This window comes from Guillardia theta, assembly GCF_000315625.1.
Source record: "Guillardia theta CCMP2712 unplaced genomic scaffold GUITHscaffold_34, whole genome shotgun sequence".
In the NCBI taxonomy this organism is placed as follows: domain Eukaryota; class Cryptophyceae; order Pyrenomonadales; family Geminigeraceae; genus Guillardia; species Guillardia theta.
The window spans coordinates 653420-674694 of record NW_005434640.1 but is presented as its reverse complement, the minus strand read 5'-3'; the positions used below and the strand labels follow the sequence as shown (position 1 = coordinate 674694).

Genomic DNA, 21275 nt, shown 5'->3' with positions numbered 1-21275 from the left:
TTCCCCCCCCAGTTCGCCCACCTCTTCCCTTCCCAAGGACCATGAGCTGCGGCCTGTCCTGTCCCTTTCCCCCCCCCAGTCGCCCACGTCTGCGCGTCTGTCCCCTTCCCCCCCCAGTCGCCCACCTCTTTCCCTCCAAGACTATGAGCTGCGCCTGTCCAGCCCCCTTCCCCCCCCCCAGTCGCCCACCTCTTCCCTCCATGACCATGAGCTGCGCCTGCCTCCTTGATGCTAGGCTTGTTTTCCTTCCCTGCCGCCTGTGCTCCATAGGTGGCTTGCCCCTGTGCCGCGCCTGCCCCCCGGGAGTCACCTGCCCCCATCGGACTAGGTCGACTCGCGTCCCCTTCTTGCCGTCCATAGCATGTGTTGCACCTCCAGCAGTTGCTTGATTGCTGCTGTCTTGATGCTTTCCCATTCCGTGTCTTCCACCCTTAGCCTCCTGAAATTCTCATGCCATTCCCTTTCCATGATCGATCCTTTCACTCCTGCTATGAATGTTGCCAGGCTTGTTCAACTTCATGGTCAGGGAGCAGAGCTATGATTTCTGCTCGTAGAGCGGCATATTTCCAGGTTGGGGGATGTGGGTCCACATTTCCGGTTGTCTCTTGGTGGACATGGCTTTGGCCAGGGTATCGGCCCAAAAATGGTTGTTGGGGACGGCATCGCTCGCAGGATGCGCCCTTGTTGTGGTGCTCCTAGCACATATGGGACGAGCAAGGGAACAAACTGTGTTGACATTCTGGGATGGTGCAGCAGCAGATGAGCCTGGTTACGCCGAGGAGGCGAGCAATCAGATTGGAACCGGATACTTTTCTGATCATGTAGGTTATTGGGAAAGGCCAGGTGTGTTTTTTGTCACATTTCTCTTCATCTTCCAATCAAATTTCAATATGTTATTGATATTTCATGTTTGACTGTGTTGTGGCATCTGAAATGTAGGTTATTGGAACAACCGCGCACTTGCTGATAACAGCGAATCGAAAATGGACGACAGGTAAACAAGCGTGAAGCTGGAATATCCGTCATTAATTCTGAATGATCCCGTTGTGTAGGATGATGCGCGATGCGGAAAGCCAGCAGTTCTACGAGACAGGGGGAGCAGATTTCATGGACACCAAGTCCTTGTACGACCCGTCGGACGGCGAGAATGCCAACTTTGTGGACGGGTGAGCGAGGGTCAGTGCTAGCTTGTCCTTATGCCTGTACTAGTGCCTACAACAATGCTTGGCCGGGCACAGGCGGAGGGATCTATGGCTGGGATGACCTTGCTTCGGAGAACGACCTCTATGACGGACAGGTTGGAAGGAAACGCTATGCCCGTGGTGACAGTGAACAGATGGATCTAAGTCCATTGACGATGGAGGGAATCGACGATGCTGCAGTCTCTCAGAACAATTTTGCTGTGAGATCTTGAGAGATGTTCGCTCCTCCCTCTGACCTCGTTGGTAGGGTTTCAAATCCACCACTCCCTCGACGCTTCAAGCCCTCGCTCGGATGCCAACATGCGGCCACGATCGAGCCTGCCTCTTCCGCAGGCGTAGGGCAGCAATCGCTCAGATTGTTCGGAGGAAACAGAAGAGACTGCGAGATAGAATGCTGTGAGCATGTCACACGTATGTAAAGTTAGCGCACGAACCATTCACTGAGATCACTCGTCCTAAACCCTAACCTCTTGTCGGCGCAACTTCACGTGAGTTTCCATCTCTTCTCTTTGACATCTTCTTTCTTTGTATGAAGGAGAGACGGAGAAGAAACGATCGCTTCTCCCTCCTTCGACCTCTCTTGACCGGAATCTACTACCCCCAGAATTCGGGTTCGCCTCAGCACATGTGAACATGCGGGAATGCGCGTTACTGCGCATGCTGGCACTCGTGCTGGTGATGGCGGGGGAGACGAGCGAGATGAGGAGCAGGGACATGGCGACTGACGCTCCTTTCCTCTGCCCTCACGCTGCATCCACCTCGCTCAGCATCGCACGAGACATCGAGAGGATCAGAGGAGGAGCAGGTGAGGCCCCCGATCCTCGTCATCTGTTGCTCCTCATTCTGCGGCTGATTGCGAGCATCAGACAACGCAGACCCATGCAGCAGCCAGCACAGCAACACGAGCAGGCAGGGGAGGAGGCTTACCTTCAGTGGCTCACTGATCCCTTCGCGCTAGGAACCCCACAAAGCGCAACTACGCCGATAAGGATCGACAGAGCAGCGAGAGGAAGCAGCTGCTTCCGTCTTTGATTCAGACCCTCCAGAAGAAACATGGTCGATTGCCAGAGCTGACTTCGTCCCTAATGCTCGACTTGGCGGCAGAGAAGTATAAATGCACGTAATGCGCTGAATGCGATTTTAGAAAGAAAATGTCACAAGTTTCTCTCAGGATCTGTTTGAATCAAATCAGGTTAAGCAACAAGGTTTGGAGGTATGCTCAACACTTTTTGTCTGCGCTCCTCTACCCGGATCCTTATCGTCTCCTTCCGCCTCCTCGTTCTCTCTCTTGGCCTCTGTCCGGCCTCTAAACTTGCGCTCATACCTTATCGTTGCAGTTGTCGTAGATGCTGGACGCTTCTTCACAAACGATGTGCTCGTGAATGGGCCCAACGCACGGTGACGATGAAGACTTTTCAGTCCGTGCGCCCATTGAAAACATTGCAGGTGTTGGAATGGATGAAGAGGATGGGGGAGAGGCAGGAGGAAGAGGGCCTCTCCCTCGGGCAGTGGGGATGTCCTATGTGTCAGGAAGTCACGGAAGGAGGGGTGGCAGCATGGGATGTGGACATGTGCTGGTGCAGCAAACACTCGCTGCAGGAAAGAAGCAGGTCACTCATTCCTTTCTCCTGCGGGAATGTCTGCCGCTTGACCAGTGAGACTCTTGATCATGTGACGATACAACTGACGTGAGGGGAGCAGCGAGAGGTTGCGATCATGCATGCGAGATGATATGTCATCCCGGCCCGTGCCTGCCCTGCTCCAAGAACATCACCATCTTCTCTCCCTGCGCTCATGCCAGCAGCATCTCGGTGCCCTGCAAAACGAGATCCGACGTCAAGCTCGTCTGCAAGCAGAAATGCGGGAAGCTTCTTGCTTGCGGTGAACACAGGTGTACTGGCAGTTTCTGCTTGTTCTCCTTCTGCTTTCTTAATTAGAAGTTTCTGATCCAGGTGCAACGAGCTCTGCCATGAAGGCCCGTGCAGATCCTGTTCCCAAGTTCCCCTCTTCAACTGCCGCTGCAGGCAAGCAAGCAACTGCCGGGGATGCGTGGGGACTGCGGGTGAAGAAGGAGCAGCGGGAGCAGCGGAAAGGAAGTCACATGCCCTCCGATCTCATGTTCCGCATTGCGGTTGTGGTTCAGAGTGTGGAGAGCAGTGGCGACAAAGTAGGGGAGAGGAGGGTTGTGGACGCGTCTGCGGCAAGAAACTTTCTTGCTCTCAGCTACATACTTGCCCGGACTTGTGTCATGCTGGATCATGCAGACCTTGCGTGCAAGTGGTGAGAAGATGCATCCTTGTCTTGCCATGAGCTTGCGACAGGTTGAGACTTCATGCGCCTGCGGGGTTGCGAGGAGGAGGGAACTCTGTGCCGAGGCGTACATGGATGAGGCGCTGAAGGAGGTGACAGGCACAAGCTTCAAGTGGTCCTGCAATCAGACCTGCGGGAAGATGCTCAGCTGTGGACAGCACGTCTGTATCCTCGCATGCTGTGACGATCCGCTGCACCTCTGCCCGGAGCCCTGCGGCAGGCAGCTGCCCTGCGGCCTTCACTTCTGCGAGGTTGGATCTTCGCTCCCCTCTGCCCTCTCCTCTTTTCTCGACCTCGAAATCTCTTCCCACTTCGCAACCCTGATCGTTCAAACCTTGACGCCAGCAAGCAGGACCGGTGCCACAAGGGCAAGTGTCGCAAGTGCTCGCAGTGGGTGTATACGTCTCTTGTCTGTGCGTGTGGTTCAACTTCTGTCAAGCCTCCACGCAAATGCGGGGACAAGTCGCTTCCTCTCTGCTCAAACATCTGCCGTGTCCCTCCTCCCTGCGGACACCAGCCCATCATCCCTCACAGTTGCCATCCACGCAGCATTCCCTGTCCTCCTTGCATAGTAATCTGTGACAAAACTCTTCGGTGTGGAAAGCATCGATGCTCGTTGCCCTGCCATGCCGGCTCTTGCTTGCCTGACTCGCCCTCGCCCTCGCCCTCACCCTCCTCCTCTTGCTTCCTCACGTGCGGAGCCACCAGGAGCTGCGGACATCGGTTAGCGTGAGTAGGAAAAGGAAGAGACCTGACTGCGTGCAGGTGTGAGGAGATGTGCCATCCTCAAGCGTTGTGCGAGGATTTCAAGTGCAGAGGGCGTGAAAAGGTCTCGTGCTCGTGTGGAGCAAGGGAGGAAGAGATCATATGTGGCGACATCGAGGCGAGTGCAAACAACACCCGCGAAGAAGGGATGAAGCTTGAGGAGAGAGAAGCTGAGTTGCAACCCGATGAGAGCGAAGGGAGCAAAGGCATGCCAGCAGTAGAGGAAGATCTCAGCAAGACAGGCGCAAACAGAGATCTGCGACTCGAGCTCTCTGCTGATGGCCTGTTGCCCTGCAATGAGGAGTGTGTGATGGAATCTTTCAAGGGCTTCCTGCGCAAGATTCTCATGCAGGCTGAGCAAGAGGAGACCGAGGAGGAGAAGATGGAAGCGAATCGGCGAGGTCCTCATTGCATACCTCTCCGCCTCCTCCTCACTTTGATCGAACAGGAAGAAACGAGCATGTTCTCTCGCTCTGGACTTTCCAGCCATCCAACTCGGCCGCTGCGATCGATCTACGAAAGAACTTCAGCTGGGAAGCAGCCAAGCTCGTCCAATTGAATTCTCAGGGAATGACACAGGAGGGTTTCGTGCGGGAGGACTACAACGTGAAGAACCTCTTGCTTTCCGGCAGGCTCTCGGGCCTCGGTGACCACGTTTGCGAAACTTTTGCACGGAGACTGAAACAAGAGGAGACGACGATCATGGTGCTGCCATTCCTGCCTGCTAGAGCTCGCAGACAGATCCATACCCTCTGCAGCTCGATGAACCTCTGGCATGCGACTATTGCTAGGCACGTAGAACCAGACTCAGACGGAGGGAGAGAGCGACGAGTGTTGATTGGGACGAGGAGCGTATCTGATCGCGTTCATGTGCATGGAATATCACTGAGAGATATGATGAAGACGGTGCGAAAGGACAAGCTACAAGGAAGTTAAACAGGTTGGATTAGGTCTGGGAAGAAGACTCAGCAGAAGACTCAGCAGCATTGTTTTTGCTTTAACTGTAAAGTGATCTAGAACTCAACGTAGTAGGCGGGAGATCCAACACTAGACTGATATCCCAAGTCCTGCACAACTTGAATATCAGATGCTCGACACGAGCAGCACAAAGGAAGAGAGCGCGTTAGGCCCCACAAGAAGGGGAAGCGGCAAGCTTACCACGTTGAAGACGGGCTCAGTGGGGCTGCCATAGCCGGTGTTGGCGATAGTGACCGAGCCTGAGCACAAAGGTAAGGAGGAGCCGATTGACACAAATCAGGGGGGTAGTGATGGTAAATGAAGGGAAGGGGAAAAACTGATTTTGCTTACTCTCGTTTCCGGAACTGCAGTAGCTTCCGTCCGAGAAGCAATATGGCGAGTGAGGATATCCACCGTAGAGCGACTGTGAGCATGTCACAACTCTAACAATATCCTTTTCGAAATCATAGCTTTGCTATCGCTGTGTACCCGCAATCCTACCATAACCAATCCTTCTCCATCTAATGTCAGCTACGTGTATATTCTCAAAATCTCAATTGTTCATGAAATGATCCGATTGGATCAAATATCTTACTCTCTTTCACTCTCCTTGACTATTACATTCAATCTACCAAGCAGTAACTTCTATCATATGTTCGGTAACGATTCCATGGTCTTGAAATCTGTTATGATTCCCGATTGTCGACCTCACTCTGTCCGGCGTTCCATCCTCCCTCCTGATCTACTGCTCTTATTTCTCCTCCTCCTTGTCCTCCTCCTCCTTCCACCGTTCCACATACCACGAGCCGAAGGACGTGCATGACGAAGAGCCAAAGAATCACCACCCCCCACCCCCCCATTTGTCTGCGGTGAAACGCCGTTTGCCCTCACCCTAGGGGGTACTCAAAGTAACCAACAAGTGCCCGTCGGAATCTCAGGGGTCCATCACCCCTCTTATCTTTCCCACCGAACCCTTTAACATACCACCCACCCTTGTTCTACCTTCATCCACAACCCCCCTTTTGACCCCACCCCATTCTACACCATACTACTACCTGCTGGTGTTGACAAAAGCAGATGTTGATCTAGCAGGGTCAGAATATGTACTACCCCTATCGCCCTGCTGTTTGACTTCTACCCAGGTAAGGTGGGTCCAATCAATGGGGTTATCACTTCCGACTGCCCGGAGGGTGCCACTGACTGCGGCCGCAGTGCGGCAACCTTCCGAAGTTCTCAGCGGCCGCCGGGTCGGGGCCCGGCCCGGCGGCCGCGGGCCGCGCCCCCGGGCAGTCAGCGGCCTGGCAGATCGGACTGCGACGTGACTCTGTGTGTGACGCCGGGTCCGGGCGGGCTCTCCGTACGGTCAGGGTCAACCCTCCTCTACTACTCTCCTGATTGTCCTCGTGCTGATCATCGGATTTTTGACTTACCTTTGAATAAAAGGCTCTCCCGTACGGTACGCCGACGGTACGCTGGGCTCAGTAGCCTAAGCCTGGCACGCGCCGGGGCTGCCCGGCGGCGTCCGGGCCCCCGGGCCCGGAAGGCCGAGGCGGAGGCCCCCGGCTTGCCAAACGGTTGATCGGATCCGAGCCCGGCGGTCCCGGGGACCGTCGGACGCGGCCCGACCAGGGCTGATCATCGGCCGCGGCGGCGGCGGACCGGGCCGCGGCGGCCCGGCGCCCGGGCCGGGCCCGGGGCTCAGTCACAGTTCAAGTCACTTTAAGTCCGATCAAAATCAGCCCGGCCAGGCTCAGGTGGGGGACGGCATTTATTACTCAAAGTAAGTTGGCAGGATTAGGTTTGGTTCTCGCTGTCTTTTCTCTTCTCGCCGTTTGGCCTGTGCGACAGTGTCAGGTCTCCTGATTGTCCTCGTACTGATTTTTAACTTAACTTTGAGTAAAGGAACTCAAAGTTTTTAAAAGTACTACTGCCGCGTCTTACTGGCTCATGGCCGCCACGTGGAGCTGGGGGCGAGGAGGGAGGTCGCGACGAGGAGGGCGAGCAAGAGGAAGCGGAAAGTCGTGGAAGTCCACCAGAGGTGAAGGAGCTTTAGCTGTGCTTCTAACAAGACATGACGAAACAGAACCGTGAAGTTTCGAAGCTGCAATGCACTGAAGATCAAGCAGATCAGAGATGAATTTGAGACGACTGCTTAAGTTACTGCGACAGAAAATGAATTATCGAGCAACGAAGAAACGCACTGGATTTACCCGACACCACTTTGTGTTTGTTGCTATCGTGCTGTTCTCTCTTTCTTCTATTTTGATTCAGCATACCCTGGGGCCTCACAAACGTCCTGATGACCTTGGAAAGCCTGGTTTGACTCCATTTGTTTCTCGATCCAGCAACTCTTCTCTTCCTCTCGCATCTGCTGTGGAGCTTGCACCTTGTCACCTTGATGTCGGCAGGGAGAGCACGAGGCGGGGAGAGCGTGGAATGCCGGACGAGGCTGCTGGGGAGGAGTGTGTAGTTTCTGACAACTGGAGGTTTGTTTTCATGCCGACCAGCAGCTTCACGTCAGATGTTGTCAAATCTTTCCTGTACGCGAATCTCTGTGGTGGCAATCGGCCTTGTGATATGAAGGCGACAAGCTGCAAGCAGATCTGGCCGGAGAAGCGAAATTTCTTTTTTTTCTCTTTCGTTTCCAGTCCCTTTCACTTCTCTCACGTGTCTTGGAATTCCTCGAATACTGATGGCACGAGCTTCGCAGAATGGCTGCAAGGACTCCAGAGGCCAGGAGTTCGCTACCTCCTCCAAACCTCTCTCATCCTGAACAAGACAAGCTGTGCGAGCGTAGACTTCGTCGGACGAATCGAGGACATGGAGACGCATGGCCCGAGAGTTCTCCAGCGCATCCGCAGCTCTGCTTCCAATATTTACTCGCTCACGGAGGTTCTGATGGAAAGGGACCGGAACGCGAGTCGCAACGCGAGCATCGCGATGATCCCCGGGCTCATCCCCGCAAGACTGGCAACGAGGAAACTGGATGGCAGGCAGCAGCAACTGCTTGCTCAGCTTTACTCGCGCGACTTCGAGCTGTTGGGGTATGAGAAGGAGGACGCCAAGTACGTTGACAGGGTGAAAGAGACTTGCTTCAGGGAGGAGGGACGACACTGCTCTTTGAGTGTATGCGCGGGAAAGGGTACAGTGGCCACTGCGTATGAAGAAGTATTACATCCTGTCACTAGCAGAGATCGACTGCAAGGACCTCGCTTCGACTTCATTCCTCAGGTGAAAATGATGGGGTTGAACAGAACAAAGGCGCAAAGAGGAGGGAAAGAAGAGGAGAGGGAAGGGGTAGACTAGTGGGGAGTGAGGCGGGAAGGAAGTGACGGTTCTTGCAGTGTGTCATCTCTCCTCGCTACCGCTTCATCTACGTGCATGTCCTCAAGTCGGGAGGGACCTCATGGCACGAGCTCTTCAGGGAGGCGCTGTGCTTCAGGAACGGCAAGAAAGGTTGCCCAAAAGAAGAAATCACCTACCTCGCGTGCGGCAAAGCCTTCGCTCGCTTTCCCGACTTCTTCCGCTTCTCTCTGGTCAGAGAGCCGATGGGGAGGGCGATGAGCGCCTATCTCATGGCGATTCTTCCTCGCTTCCGGGGGAAGCATATCGTGAGCTTCGAGCGATGGGCGAAGAATCAGAGCGAGCTGGAGACAACCGTCTTCAAAATGCACTGGATCCCCCAGTACAACTTCCTTTTTTCCAATAGGGGCTGCCCTGTCGTCGACTTCCTTGGCAAGCTCGAGAACGTGGAGGAGGACGTTCGCTACATCCTCTACCGCATCGGTGAGCCTCAGCTCATCTCCTACTTCGAGGCATTCGGCTTCCCCACCACCAACAAGGCTCGAACCGCAAGCACGGAGGAGAAGCTGCGGAAGCTGCCCTGGGACGTCAAGGAGGCAATCTACAAGCAGTACGAGAACGACTTCACCGCCTTCGGATACAAACTCAACTGATGTCCCGGGATACCATCACCGCAAGCCACTCTTGCTCCTCCTGTCTTCTACGCCCAACCCCCATCCTCCAGGTTATTCCAATCATTCCCACCTTGCGATCTGTTTATCAATAGATAGCCACCGGCATCTTCGCATCTGCTCTAGTTCTGCTTCACCAGCGCAGCTGCTAGCCCATAGCGAGGGCACGACATGCGGGGGAAGGAGATCCAGCGATGCTCGTGAACGAGGAAGCACTCAACACTGAGCAAAGAGTCAAGTATCGTTGCGCATGAGGAGGAGCGGAAAGGAGGGCAGAAATGGTTTGAAGCAGAGGGAGGAGAAGAGAGGGAGGGGGGGGGGGAGAAGAGAGAGGGGAGGTTGTCTCACCTATCCAGTCTCCTTCCTTCAGTCCCGTCCCACCCTCCTAGCACGAAAATCCTGTAGAAGATGTCATGCTGTTACCAGAGGCGGAGGGTACGGGCGTACAGGTTGTCGTAAGCTGCTGCCGCCGCGTAGCTCCTGGCAATGCTCATGGGCGGCAGCGTCCTCCACTCGCCCACAGGGTTGCGCTTGGTGCCTGGGAGGAGGAAGATGAGGAATAGACGGCGAAAACGCACATGAAAAGAGGAGAGGACAAGGTGGAGAAGAAGACAGAGGAAGAGACTCACCATATTTTGGCTCATAACACTCCAGAGAAGATAGGAAATTCTTCCCATCCCATCCTCCAATTGCAAATAATTTCCCCCGGCTCGCAATCACCGCAGCCTGCACAGACTATCAAAGAAAGAGACAACAGCAACAACCACGAGAAGGAGCAGGACGACAAGCAAGTCCAAGTGAGGTCCAAGGTCTCACGGAGGAACGAGGAGTCGAGAGGTCCGGGATCTTCCTCCAGCTCCCCGTCAAGGGCGTCCAGGCCTCGACCTGAAACCTCATCAATACCCTCAGCTGGACTGCAGCTGGTGACCGAGCTCAGGTTCTTCCTCCCGTCCCATCCTCCCACGGCATACAGGTGACCATCGAGCGCCGCCAGCCCGAGGCCTCGGCGAGGAGTCGACATGCTCGAGATCTTGTGCCACTCGCCCGCAGACCAGACCTCGGCTGAGTCCAAATTCACCTGCTCCCCAACATAACTCAGAAGTAGAATGAGCTGTCGCAGCAGGAGCAGAAGGAAGTAGGGAGGAGGAGAGGGCGAGAGGAGTCGCAGTATGAGGAGGCTGCTTGCCTGCCCATGATACCCTCCGGCGACGTAGATCTTGCCGTCCATGACAGTCGCTGAGGCGTAGCAGCGAGCCTCATGCATGTCGGCCACTTGCTTCCACCTGCAATAGATGAGGGCGAGGAGGAGGGCGAGGACGAAGGGAAGAGGCTCGAGCTCCATGAGGAGGGAGGACTGGGGGGGCGAGGAGGTACAACAGCGAGGATCGGAAACGAGGAATAAAAACTTAAGGAAAGGAAGAGAAAAGGAGAAGGAAATGGGGCAAGAGGAGCATGGGGGCTCGATCGAAGGGAGAGATAGGAAGAGAGATAGGAAACAGAAGGCAGAGGACCAGGAGCGGGAGGGCTAGATTTCAACCTGCCGGTCGCGAGCTGGAAGACATGGCAGGACCTAAGGTAGTTCTGCCCGTCCCACCCTCCAAGAATCCATATGTCTCCTTCAACTGAAACAGCGGCAGCTCCTCTCCGACTGCTGCTCATCTCCGTGCACATCTGAGATACCATGTCAGTCCCCTTCAGTTAGCGCTGCTGGCCGTCAGCTGGGGTTTTACCCGCCAGTCAGTGTCCCCCGGGGAAATCAGCTCGATAGTTCTCAGGTTCTGATTTCCATCCCATCCACCGATGGCACAAACAGCCACTGAGGCGCTGGACAGCACCCGTGAGTCCTCCGAGTCCAGCTGGAACCACCTGAGAAACTCTAGAGTTCCTGTCGGCCACTTCAGACCAAGAGCAGAAACTTGGTTGTGTTGCCAAACCCTCAGCGCTCCTTTCATTGGGCATGGCGTGCGGCCAAGTAGATCTGGAGCACGTCAGGAACAAGGCAGGCAGGAGATCTGAAAGAGCAACGAAGAGAGGGGAGCAGAGCAAGACTGAACGATGAAGGGAGAGCTGACACGTAGGGAGAAGGAGGTGCGGGAAGGGAAAGAAAGAGAAAGAAGAAGATCAAACGAAAAAACCTGTTTGCTTGCGAGACTTGACTTGCAATCCCTTCCCCAAGCGGAAGCAAAGGGGGCCGAACCTGAAGTGATGATTATGCAGGGCGAAGGATGGAGGACGACAAGCAGGTGAAGGTTGCCAAGCACAGAAGGGAAGGAGCAGCGAGACCTGAAGATCGGTGGGGAGGGAGAGATAGTTGGAGTTCACTTGGTTGTACGCCTCCTGTTGCCTCATCATTCCGGCCTCTCTTGATCTCCAGGTCTCACCTTGACGATGCCATGCGAGTATTGTGAACTTCTTGACCCCTGTAGCACAGATTGTATGGCCTGTTGCAACAGACGTCACACTTGTAGCTGGGCTCAAGCTTGGGAGGCAGCAGACCTCCTGCGAGAGATACTCGTCGGCTTCTCGGATTGGAAGCTTCTTGGCATGCGCGATGATCTTATCGAGAGCCGTCGACTCTTCCGCTTCTTTTTTCTTCACCCACTCACCTTCAGCTGTCAGCTGCCACTCAAACTCCCCGGCCCCGGTCGTTCGCTTCGAGTGTCTTCTGATGACGTCAAGACCTTCCCCGCGAGACGAGCCCAGCCGACCCACTTCTTCCGAGCCTGACGCCAGCAACTCCGCCTGGTCCAGCAGCTTTCGCTCCTCAAACTCAGTGTTTCGGAGCACGTGGGCAAAGGCTTGGATGATGTTGTGCTGGAGGCGAAGGTTCAGGGTGCAGCAGAAGTCCACAAAGTGATCGGGGAAGTCCTGCTTATCATCCACCTTGCCAGCCTCGCAATCTTTGAGGATCTTCTCAGCTCGATGGCCTGTCTCCAACCACGAAACCGATGCGATCTTGGATTTCAGCAGGTTGTCCGCCTCAGCTTCCGCCTCTTGCAACCTGACAAGGTCGCGCTCTGCCTGCGTCTGCGCCTGCTTGAGGATGGCGGTCTTGTCCTGCTCAATCTCAGCCACCTGCTGGAGCAGATGAGCCTCCCGCTCATCGAGGATCTGCAGCAGCTGCCGCACGGGCTGTCGCAGCTCCTCAAACTCTGATCGTATCTGCGACTGCAGAGCGATCGACATGCCATGGCATTGCCTCTGCCTCTCACATACGCGCGAGATGTACGCCTCCTCGAACTCCTCCCTCGCTCGCACCCTCCTGAACTCCATCTGGATCGAGTCGTTGAGGATCGATGCTTCCTGCGTGCACTCTAGCGTATCGGGAAGCACCTCAACAAGCCTCTTCATCCGCTCGGTCAGCTGCCTGAATGTAGCCTTTGCGTCCATGGCCTCTTCGCCACCTGCTCGCTGTAGGATCTCGGCAACCATGCTGATCGGCTCGCGGAGCTCGTCGAGCAGGGAAGAAACTTTCGTCAGATCTTCAGTGAGAAGCTGCGAGCTGCCATCATCCGGTCCTTTTGGAGCGTCGGCGCGACCCAACAGCGCACGCTGAATGCTGGAGCGAGCGGCTGCTCGTTCATTCAAGGGAAACTCCTGCATGTCGGCTGCGACACGTTGACTCGCAAGTTGAGGCTGCTCGTGAGCTTCCAAGGCTGCGGGGGCCTGTAGCTCCTCCCCCTCTACCGCGAGTCTGAGAACAGCGAGGTAGAGAAGCACACTTCGCTCGTCAACAGTCTCGTGCTGCAGGTCCTCTACCTCCAGCAGCTTCGGCACGTCCAGCAGTCTGTGAGCAGCATCGAAGGCCAGGGAGAGATTCTTCGCTGAGTTTGCGCTCTTGAGAGTCAGCATGCCGATCACCGAGCTGTCCTCCAGCGCAGAATCAACTATAGCGCAAAGGGCCATGCCGTCCTGAAAGCTCTGATGGAAGTCGGTAACGAAGACGCCACGAGGCTCACACCTCTCCTGGCACCAGCGGAGGAAGGCGCTCTTCCAGTGGTCCGAGGAGGAAGGGAACTGTGGGGAGATGAAGAAGTGGTCTGTGAGATCCCAGATCAAGGACAGTATCATGTCCTGATCGCCCTCCACCACTTCCTCGTCGCTACAGGTCAGAGCCGCGAGAGGGATCCCCGAGCGCTCGATCGCCACGAAGACGTTCTGACACAAGAATCAACACGAGGTTCACGACAAACCAAGACATTACTCGAATGTTCTGAACGTTCTCCTGCTGCGTCTCGGCATCCTTTATGTCTTCTACCCGCAACCCTGACAGGTTCTCAAAGAACTTGGCCCTGACAATTCATCAGCATCAAGAATTCAACGTCATTAAACTTACAATCTGCCGCCATCTTGCAAACAAAGGATGCTTTCTACTTTCTCCTGCAAAATGTAGCCGATCCACAGCGCGAACACCTACGTAAGAGTCAATTGAGAGATACTGGAACTAGGCAAGCGCACTCGTAGACGATCATCCCTGGGCATGATTGACTTCCCCCTCGCGGAGGCTTGTCAAGACCTACAGTGAGAAAGTGCTGATCAGAAGTGTTTCAGTGGGCAGTTTAACCATTCTATGTACACTTGTAATACTGATATGAATGAAAGCACGTCTCTGAGTCCTTTCTCTCGCAATTTCGAAAGAGCCAAGAACATTCGGAATAATGGCATCATATCATCAATCGAGATGTCTCAATTCCAATCAATAGATGATTCTCGATACCATTTCCTGTCTCGACTGCTCCCTTGAACATCCCTCACTTCGAGCATAGCTCTCTTCCCTCCCGTGGTTGCCCTTCCTCTTGCCCTTTCTCAATCATCTCACTCGTCATCAAGTTCTACGTCCAACGCTTCTCTACTCGCCCCAATAAGTCTCCCCTTGCCTGCTGTCGTCTCGTCCCCTCTCGTGCTTTCGTCTCGTCCCCCACGCCTGCCTCGTCATCTTCGCCCACCTCTTGCAAGCAACTTTCCTTCTGCTCTCGTCCTCATCCTCGTATCTCCTCTTTCAATCTGAGTCAATGAATACAGGAATGGTGCTCTCCTCATCTTGCATGCGCCGATCCCACCTGATCCCTATCACATGCACCCACTCCTTGCGTATCCTCTGCCTCATAGTATTCGTTGTCAGCTAGATTTCTTTCCCCTCCTCTCCTTTCTGTCTTCCCGTAAGCTCGTCTCGTCTCGTCTCCTTGGATCGGCAGGGCTTCTCCCTTCCCTCCCCTCCCCTTCCCTCCCCCCTCCTCCTTCCTCATTGTCTCACTCTTCGACCAGTGCTCATTTTAGAGACAAACTTGAGGCCCTCGTTCCCGCTCATACCATTCACATAGACAGCAGATCTCCACCCCCCACCCCCGAGTGCTCCACCCCAGTCTCCACCCTGCAACCCTACCCAAATCTTTACCCACCCCATTGGCGGTACATGTAAACACCCCACCCATCTCCTTGATCAAGGTGCTCCCATCACCCCTAGCTACCCCACTTATTTTGATCATCGTCTACACCCCATGAATTCAGGGGGTGGGATCTTGACTACCCCTACCCCCACGGAGTCTCGTAGTACTACCTTCCCTCCAACTTCACTTTGTAATTGACCTTCGAGTAGTAGTACCCCATGTCCAGGTGCTTTACCCTACCCTGTCATTCAGCTGATTGTTGGCTTTAATTCAGGGGTAGTACTGGAAGCATAACCCCTATGTTTGATGATCACCCCACCCCCCACAACGGCCGCTGTCCACGAGGAGAAAATGGTGAGTGGAAGATGGCGAACGGACGGGAGGAAGAGGAAGGGAATGGGGAGAGGAGGAGGAGGAGGAGGAGTGAATTGATGCTATCAATACGCTTAGAGAAGCAGACGCAGGAAAGGAACAGAAGTGCACGAGTGATGTGAGGAGCGCATGGGAGTGTCTTCAAGTGAGTGAAGGAGGCGGAGGAGACTGTAGAACAGTACAGAAGGGCTTCAAATAAGCGTGAAGAAGATAGAAGAGTTATTGTCAAGCTGGGGCTGATAATTGTCTTGTGCCTTCTGCTGGGTGTATGCTGCTGAGAGTCGAATGTTGAGCGAGTTTTACAACACAATCTTCTTCTGGGTTGGCGGCTGTTACAATTCAAAGCGAGGGAGGGAGCGAAGCACGAAAGCTAAGGTGTCAGATGCCGATCTGTTGACTCGCTCTCTGCAGGAGTGGCGTCAAGCTGGAATCTCTTACCTTCGCTATGCCAACATCTGCGCTCAAGTTGTGAGGAGATGCCTGAAGCCTGAGGCCAAGGTGAAGGCTGCTTCACGCGATGTCGCAAGCATGAAGATTACTGAGTTGGAGAATGGAGTCAGAAAGAATATCAGTAAGAATTGTTTTGTTTGCTCCTCTTATTTCTTCTCCCTTGCTTTTCTTCTGTTTCCATGGATTTGCTTTTTCATTAACCTCTAGACGTTTATTCGGTCCCCTGCCAGCTTGTCTAAATGCTGATCGTGCTCTTTTAGGGTACACTGGGGCACAAGAAGCAAAATGATAGGCAAGTGCTTTCTTGCTTCATCACGATGCTTGCCGCTGGTTTTCCGAGCTACATATCTAATTCAGGCGAGGTAGCAGCAAAGAAAGCACTTGTCATATCATTACAGATTCATTAGCGAGCCTCTCTCATCCAATCACTTCAGCTCTCCTCCTCTTCTGTCCCACTCGAGTGTTCGTCTGCTGCCGCATTAGTCTAAATGCTAGGATGCAAGCAATCATTCGGGGAAGGAGCGCATGAGGGCACGGGGAGGACGGGACGATAATGGCAGAAAGAAAAGGGTAGAGAGGTCGGTAGAGGCAACAAGGAAGAGGGAATAAGGAGGCTATAAGGAACAAGACTGATGAGACCGTATGGGTCGTCTGGGTCGAAGATGTATCGCTCCTCGATCAATTCCAGGATGTCGTCCAGTTCCAATGCCTGTGAGTGTGAGATCAGCATGGGCGGCGGGAACCAGTAGCTCACCCTTCCTATCCCCTGTGTGTCCCCATCTATCTGCTTTCCTATCGCTGAGGTTCACAAACAGTGTCACTCTTCCTCTCCTCCCCTTCCATGACTTGTCTTCACTCTTACAGTAGAGGTAGCCATTCGCCTTGTCGATTACGCGGCACGCGTACGCGATTGTGTCTTTGTCCTGGGGGGATGTAATAAGAGAGAGGAGCGAGGAAGGGGCTGAGAGGGCAGGCGGCACGGGGGCTCAAGGAAAAGAGGAGAAGGTCTCGAGGGGATGGGGATGGAGAGGATTTCACATTGATGGAGGTTGGGATGAAGTTGACGAGAGAGAAATCGTCTACGACATTGGCGATGGCAGTTTCAAACCTCCTGCAAGAACTGGTGAGACGGCAGAGAGCGTGTGGCCTCACTACCTGAGCCTGTTCTGGGCTTCGACGAGGACAGACTTGGAAGCAGCGGCATGCCCCTCCTGCTCTGCAACCTTGTGAACCCCTTCCTTCTTGCTCTGCCACAGACCGCGTTAAGACCTCTCGGCTCAGAACTGACCGGCACCAGAAGTTCAGGGAGGCGCGCAAGCTCGTAGCCAGACGTGTAGTAATCGAGGTTGAAGTCTGCAGTGTGCGGATGAGTAAGGGGAGAGACAAGTCAAACAGACCGAGTCTTCCGAGTCGCTGGACTAGATCGATCTTTGACAGGATGTTGACGTGAGGTAGCTGAGAGGCTGCTCATCACAGGCAGCGAGGCAGCAGGGGACTGTCACCTCGAGCATCGTCATGGAGGCAAGAGACATCTGCGACATCTCAGAGCCGCAGGTGTACCGAATCTTCTAACCAGCGAAGCAGCGACGAATTTGGAGGCGTCCGAGCAGTGGTGGGCGTCCACGAGATGAACCACACAGAGCTGACATGGCCGTCAGACCTTCCCTGCTCGATCCTCCTCAATCACTACATAACACCCTCTACTACCACGAGGACAATCAACTCCTCCTCCTCCTCAGCACTCTCTCTCTCCCTAACCCCCCGCCTCCTCCTAGGACGAGGACCATGTCCTTGCCACCCCTGGCCTCCTCCTCCAACCTGCCATCCCCAGTCGTTGAACGCTGCTAGAATGTTTCTCATGGAAGTGTGGTGGGTATAGATCTCCACTTGACCCGGGCAGTCGAACAAGACGTACTGGTCTGCTTCAACGCATCAGTCGTCAATCCTCCTCCCTCCCCTCCCCTTCCTTCCTCCTTCCTCCTCATCCCCTCTTCACTTCCCCTTCTCACTCCCCTCTCCTTCCTCCCTCCCCTCCCCCTTCCTTCCTCCTTACTCCTCACTCCCGCTCTACCCTCCTCCCTCCCTCCTCTCCTCTCCTCTCCTCTCCTCTCCTCGCCTCCTCCCTTCCTCCTCTTCCTCATCCGCACCCTTGCAGTGCTGCTCGAGCTGCTCCTTGAGCCAGTCAAGGTTCTTCTCCATGTACTCCACACAGTAGATAAGCCCTGCCTCCCCTCTCGTCATTCGAGCAAGCAACCCGCAACCTTCCGACCTCCGTTGGGTCCTAGCTGGAGCTCGTCCATAACCTCGTCGAGGCTGATGAGGTCCATGATGTTGACAGCTGCCTCGTAAGGGAGAACATCGTTGCCGGGATCGAGATTCACGATCACCGTCGGTCTGCAGGTCTCGTCGTGAGGGTCGAGAATCAGAACGCAGGAAGGGATATGGGGGGAGGGGGGAAGTGGAAGGAGAGTTGGCATTGTGAAGATAGGTGGATGATGGGTTAAAAGAAGAGGAACGAGGGAGCTGGTAAGGGATCGACAATTGGAGGGAGGAAGAGTGGAAGAAGAAATAAGGAAGGGAGGGAGGAGATGGCCATACATACGAAGGGTGAAGGGGAAGAAGAGGAAGGGAAGGGAAGGGAAGGGGAGGGGAGGGGAGAAGCATCGAGGACCTCTCGATGGAGTTGAGAAAGTCCTTCACGCCTCTGCTGAACGTCGTCTTGCCGCTACCAGGCGCTCCAACTATCACCTGGCCGAACATGCCATGGAGGAGGTACTACCCTCTCAAAGGCCTCAATTGGGGTATAGAAATGTGGGGTAGGGATCCCTTCGGGGAATCTGTCGGGGAATGGCGGCGGGGCCAGTTTTTGCGCTCTTGACGATGATGGAGGAGGAGGGGGAGAAGGTGGACGAGGAGGAGATGAAGAGGATGATGAACTTTCTCGCATCCAAGGTGACTGCTGGCTGGCCCGCCATGCTGGTGTCTGACTAGCCTTGATGGGATGCAGGGAGTGCAGAACGTCATCTGTGGAGGGACGACAGGAGAGTTTTGCTCCATGCAGATGCAGGAGAGGAAGGAGATGATGGCGCTGGTGAGGAAGGAAATGCAGTCAGCGTACGTCATCGCCCATGTCAGCGCATGCGCCCAGCAAGATTGCATCGAACTGTGCAGGCATGCAGAGGAGGTAGGGTGCGATGCTGTGCTGCTCCTCCCTCCCTTCTACTATGCCTCTGCTAGTGCTGCAGGCATCGAGAGATTTCTCTGCGCCGTCCTCGACAGCTGTCCTCTCCCCTGCTACCTCTACAACTTTCCTCGCCACACTGGAAACAGCATCACTCCCGCCATGCTCAAGACGTTGGTGGGAAAGTATCCTGATCGCATCATCGGCATCAAGGACAGCTCCGGATCGCTCGAGACTGCAACTTCGTTCAAGGAAGCAGCTCCAGGCCTGCAGGTGTACGTTGGCAACGACAACATCGCAGACAAGGTGTTGAGGAGCGGCTTGAGCGGGAGCGTGACAGGAGCATGCAACGTGCTACCTGAGAGCCTCATTGACATTAGCAAACGATACAGAGGTGAGGAGGAGGATGTGCTGAAGCGAGTACCGGAGCATGTGATGCTGTACAGAAGGAGGACAAGAAGACGTCGAGTCATCTGGGGAAGATGAGAGTCGAGAGCTGGTAACTGAGGCCCGGACTAGGTGACGTTTCTGACGTTTCCCTTAGATCCAGAGCTGGCATCAGTTCGTGTCCTCCCGGGATGAAGGAGAGATCCCTTGTACCAAGGCTGCAGTGGTGCTGAGAATGAGGAGGTGTTTTCCCCATTCCACTGCCAGCTCTGATCCAGCTGGTGGTTCCAGCAACAAGAAGTCCTGTGCGTGCCGTCCGCCCCTACTCTCAGTCTCTTCTGAGACCATGGCAGCCGTCACATCCTGGTTGACTGAGAAAGGCTTGATTTAACTCCTCCTCCTCCTCCTCCTCCTCCTCCTCCTCCTCCTCGTCGTCGTCGTCGTCGTCGTCGTCGTCGTCGTCGTCCTCTCACCCTTACCCCATTCCTCGTACTCAGGCTTCTTATCTAATCTTGAGCATAACGCAGTTTAAAGGGTTTGCTTCTGCTCTCGTTCATTTGCCGTCAACCCTCTTAGCTTCCCCCCTGCTCTTTCCTCAGCTCCTCCTCACTCCTCTCTCTTGCACGCCTCCTCTCCCTCCTTGCATGCAGGAATTACAAGCGCCTGCAGCTGGAGGGGCAGACTCGCGCGTGATCCGTGGAGGAGGAGGAAGAAGGTTACAGCGGCGATGCTCTCCACACTCGCCATCGCTCCCACCCCGTCCTGCCCACAGACAAGAACCTGCCGCACGGCGTGAGGGTTGCGTCCTGAATCAAGAGGAGGAGCACCTTGCGAACAGGTTGAAGGAAGAGAGCACCTAGGATGGAAGTCAGCAACAGAACTCGTAGCCACATTCTCACCCCATCGCATCATGCTCTGAATTTGTCCAGACGTGATCGGGTGATGCCACATTGCTGTGTTCATGGCAGGAGCAGCAATCTGTAGCGAACCAGTGATGAAGGAGACAGGTGAAGGGTGGGCGGGGAAGGCGGGTTGGGGGAGCAGCAGCAGCAGCAGCAGCAGCAGCAGCAGCAGCAGCAGCAGCAGCAGCAGCAGCAGCAGCAGCAGCTTTGTGAAAACGGACCATCGGTTTCCTGAAGTCCCATGCTCGCGCAATGCTTGTGAGCAAATTGTCAGCCATGCCCTGTAGAAATGCACGTGAGGTTGCCTCCTCTTCTCCTCCGCCCCGTCTCCTTCTGCTCCTGCTCCTGCTCCTGCTCCTGCTCCTGCTCCTGCTCCTGCTCCTGCTCCTGCTCCTGCTCCTGCTCCTGCTCCTGCTCCTGCTCCTGCTCCTGCTCCTGCTCCTGCTCCTGCTCCTGCTCCTGCTCCTGCTTGCTCCTAAATCTTCTCTAGCAAACATTCTTTCTCACCCATGATAGCTTGGCCAAGGTGTTGGCCGACAGAGGGGCTATGACCAGAACGTCCGCCCACTGGCTCAGCTCGATGTGCTGGAGGACGTAAGGAAGCGACTTGCTCACCTGCTGGACTCACCCGCACCGGATCCCCTCGCTGCTTCCATGCTCCCCACTCGTCCTCGTCCGTGTAGACTTTGACTCCCGTCGCTGTACAAACCTCGTCCACATCGAAGAAGGACGTCGCTCGTCCCGTGACCACCACTCGCACTCTCTCCGCTCCTCCGAGCCCTTCCACAAGCTCCTTGGCCTTGATCGCCGCGACACTCCCACTCAGTCCGAGAAGAATCCTCATCGGCCTGATCTCTTCGCCTCCTCCTCCTCGCAGGGGGCGAAGGAAGCTATCCTTGAGGGAGAGGAGGAGACACAGCGAGAGGAGGTTAGACGACCGGAGCTCCGACCTTCCGCGGGAACAGCGTAAGACCAGGGCTCTAGTCAGAAGGGTCAATGTGGCATGGGCTTTCACGTTTAGCACCTGCACCCCTCTCCTCCTCCCCCCCTCCCTTCCCCTCTTCTTCTTCCCCCCCCAGGGAGGAGGTGCCGTGATGAGGCTGCTGAGGATTCTTTTCGGACAGGGTGGGAGTGTCGGGGAGTTAAAGGCTAAGGTGCGTGAGGACGGGGGGGGTCTCCAGGAGTCGACGCGTCGGTGTGGAGTAAGGTTCTGGTTGGTCCCGTGAATAAGGTTTGGTGGGAGAAACAGGGGGATTGTAAGATGAGCGTGTGCGACGGCCTCACGCCAAATTCTCCGCCCTTCTCCTGCCTAACAATGTGCCCCTGCAATACTGTTAACTAGGACGAGGGTTCGCACCGTGACCGAAGCACTCAAGACCCTCCAACCA

At 55.1% G+C, this 21275-nt stretch overlaps 8 protein-coding genes across 8 annotated transcripts; 4 read left to right on the top strand and 4 right to left on the bottom strand.

Annotated features, from left to right (window-relative positions):
- Positions 1 to 614: 614 nt before the first annotated feature.
- GUITHDRAFT_138923 (hypothetical protein) lies at positions 615 to 2234 on the top strand (the record flags this gene model as incomplete). Its single annotated transcript, XM_005832655.1, has 5 exons — positions 615 to 843; positions 940 to 994; positions 1053 to 1166; positions 1210 to 1346; positions 1738 to 2234. 5 exons carry the CDS (start codon positions 615 to 617, stop codon positions 2232 to 2234), a joined length of 1032 nt encoding a protein of 343 aa, XP_005832712.1.
- A 1397-nt stretch (positions 2235 to 3631) lies between these two features.
- GUITHDRAFT_56311 (hypothetical protein) lies at positions 3632 to 4134 on the top strand (the record flags this gene model as incomplete). The annotated part of the gene is made up of 2 exons (XM_005832654.1): positions 3632 to 3763; positions 3865 to 4134. Coding segments are annotated over 2 exons (402 nt in total), but the record flags the coding sequence as incomplete, so codon positions are not given.
- Positions 4135 to 5290: 1156 nt separating this feature from the next.
- On the bottom strand, positions 5291 to 6055 carry GUITHDRAFT_108604 (hypothetical protein; the record flags this gene model as incomplete). Its single annotated transcript, XM_005832653.1, has 4 exons — positions 5291 to 5344; positions 5436 to 5494; positions 5586 to 5658; positions 6035 to 6055. The coding sequence occupies 4 exons, from the start codon at positions 6053 to 6055 to the stop codon at positions 5291 to 5293; spliced, it is 207 nt and encodes a 68-aa protein (XP_005832710.1).
- Positions 6056 to 7406: 1351 nt separating this feature from the next.
- On the top strand, positions 7407 to 9190 carry GUITHDRAFT_108603 (hypothetical protein; the record flags this gene model as incomplete). The annotated part of the gene is made up of 2 exons (XM_005832652.1): positions 7407 to 8312; positions 8579 to 9190. 2 exons carry the CDS (start codon positions 7407 to 7409, stop codon positions 9188 to 9190), a joined length of 1518 nt encoding a protein of 505 aa, XP_005832709.1.
- A 140-nt stretch (positions 9191 to 9330) lies between these two features.
- Positions 9331 to 13775, bottom strand: GUITHDRAFT_108602 (hypothetical protein; the record flags this gene model as incomplete). Its single annotated transcript, XM_005832651.1, has 13 exons — positions 9331 to 9430; positions 9557 to 9607; positions 9656 to 9746; positions 10025 to 10491; positions 10779 to 10879; positions 10939 to 11093; positions 11143 to 11186; positions 11406 to 11545; positions 11590 to 11649; positions 11705 to 13366; positions 13413 to 13500; positions 13545 to 13621; positions 13773 to 13775. 13 exons carry the CDS (start codon positions 13773 to 13775, stop codon positions 9331 to 9333), a joined length of 3039 nt encoding a protein of 1012 aa, XP_005832708.1.
- A 1562-nt stretch (positions 13776 to 15337) lies between these two features.
- Positions 15338 to 18177, bottom strand: GUITHDRAFT_157844 (hypothetical protein; the record flags this gene model as incomplete). The annotated part of the gene is made up of 12 exons (XM_005832650.1): positions 15338 to 15372; positions 15455 to 15505; positions 16280 to 16340; positions 16456 to 16572; positions 16676 to 16770; positions 16815 to 16872; positions 16920 to 16949; positions 16991 to 17059; positions 17236 to 17339; positions 17565 to 17639; positions 17687 to 17811; positions 18089 to 18177. The coding sequence occupies 12 exons, from the start codon at positions 18175 to 18177 to the stop codon at positions 15338 to 15340; spliced, it is 909 nt and encodes a 302-aa protein (XP_005832707.1).
- Positions 18178 to 18264: 87 nt separating this feature from the next.
- On the top strand, positions 18265 to 19360 carry GUITHDRAFT_138919 (hypothetical protein; the record flags this gene model as incomplete). The annotated part of the gene is made up of 5 exons (XM_005832649.1): positions 18265 to 18369; positions 18425 to 18992; positions 19045 to 19097; positions 19143 to 19228; positions 19339 to 19360. The coding sequence occupies 5 exons, from the start codon at positions 18265 to 18267 to the stop codon at positions 19358 to 19360; spliced, it is 834 nt and encodes a 277-aa protein (XP_005832706.1).
- Positions 19342 to 20731, bottom strand: GUITHDRAFT_157843 (hypothetical protein; the record flags this gene model as incomplete). Its single annotated transcript, XM_005832648.1, has 6 exons — positions 19342 to 19356; positions 19706 to 19791; positions 19885 to 19963; positions 20109 to 20168; positions 20395 to 20472; positions 20516 to 20731. The coding sequence occupies 6 exons, from the start codon at positions 20729 to 20731 to the stop codon at positions 19342 to 19344; spliced, it is 534 nt and encodes a 177-aa protein (XP_005832705.1).
- Positions 20732 to 21275: the final 544 nt, after the last annotated feature.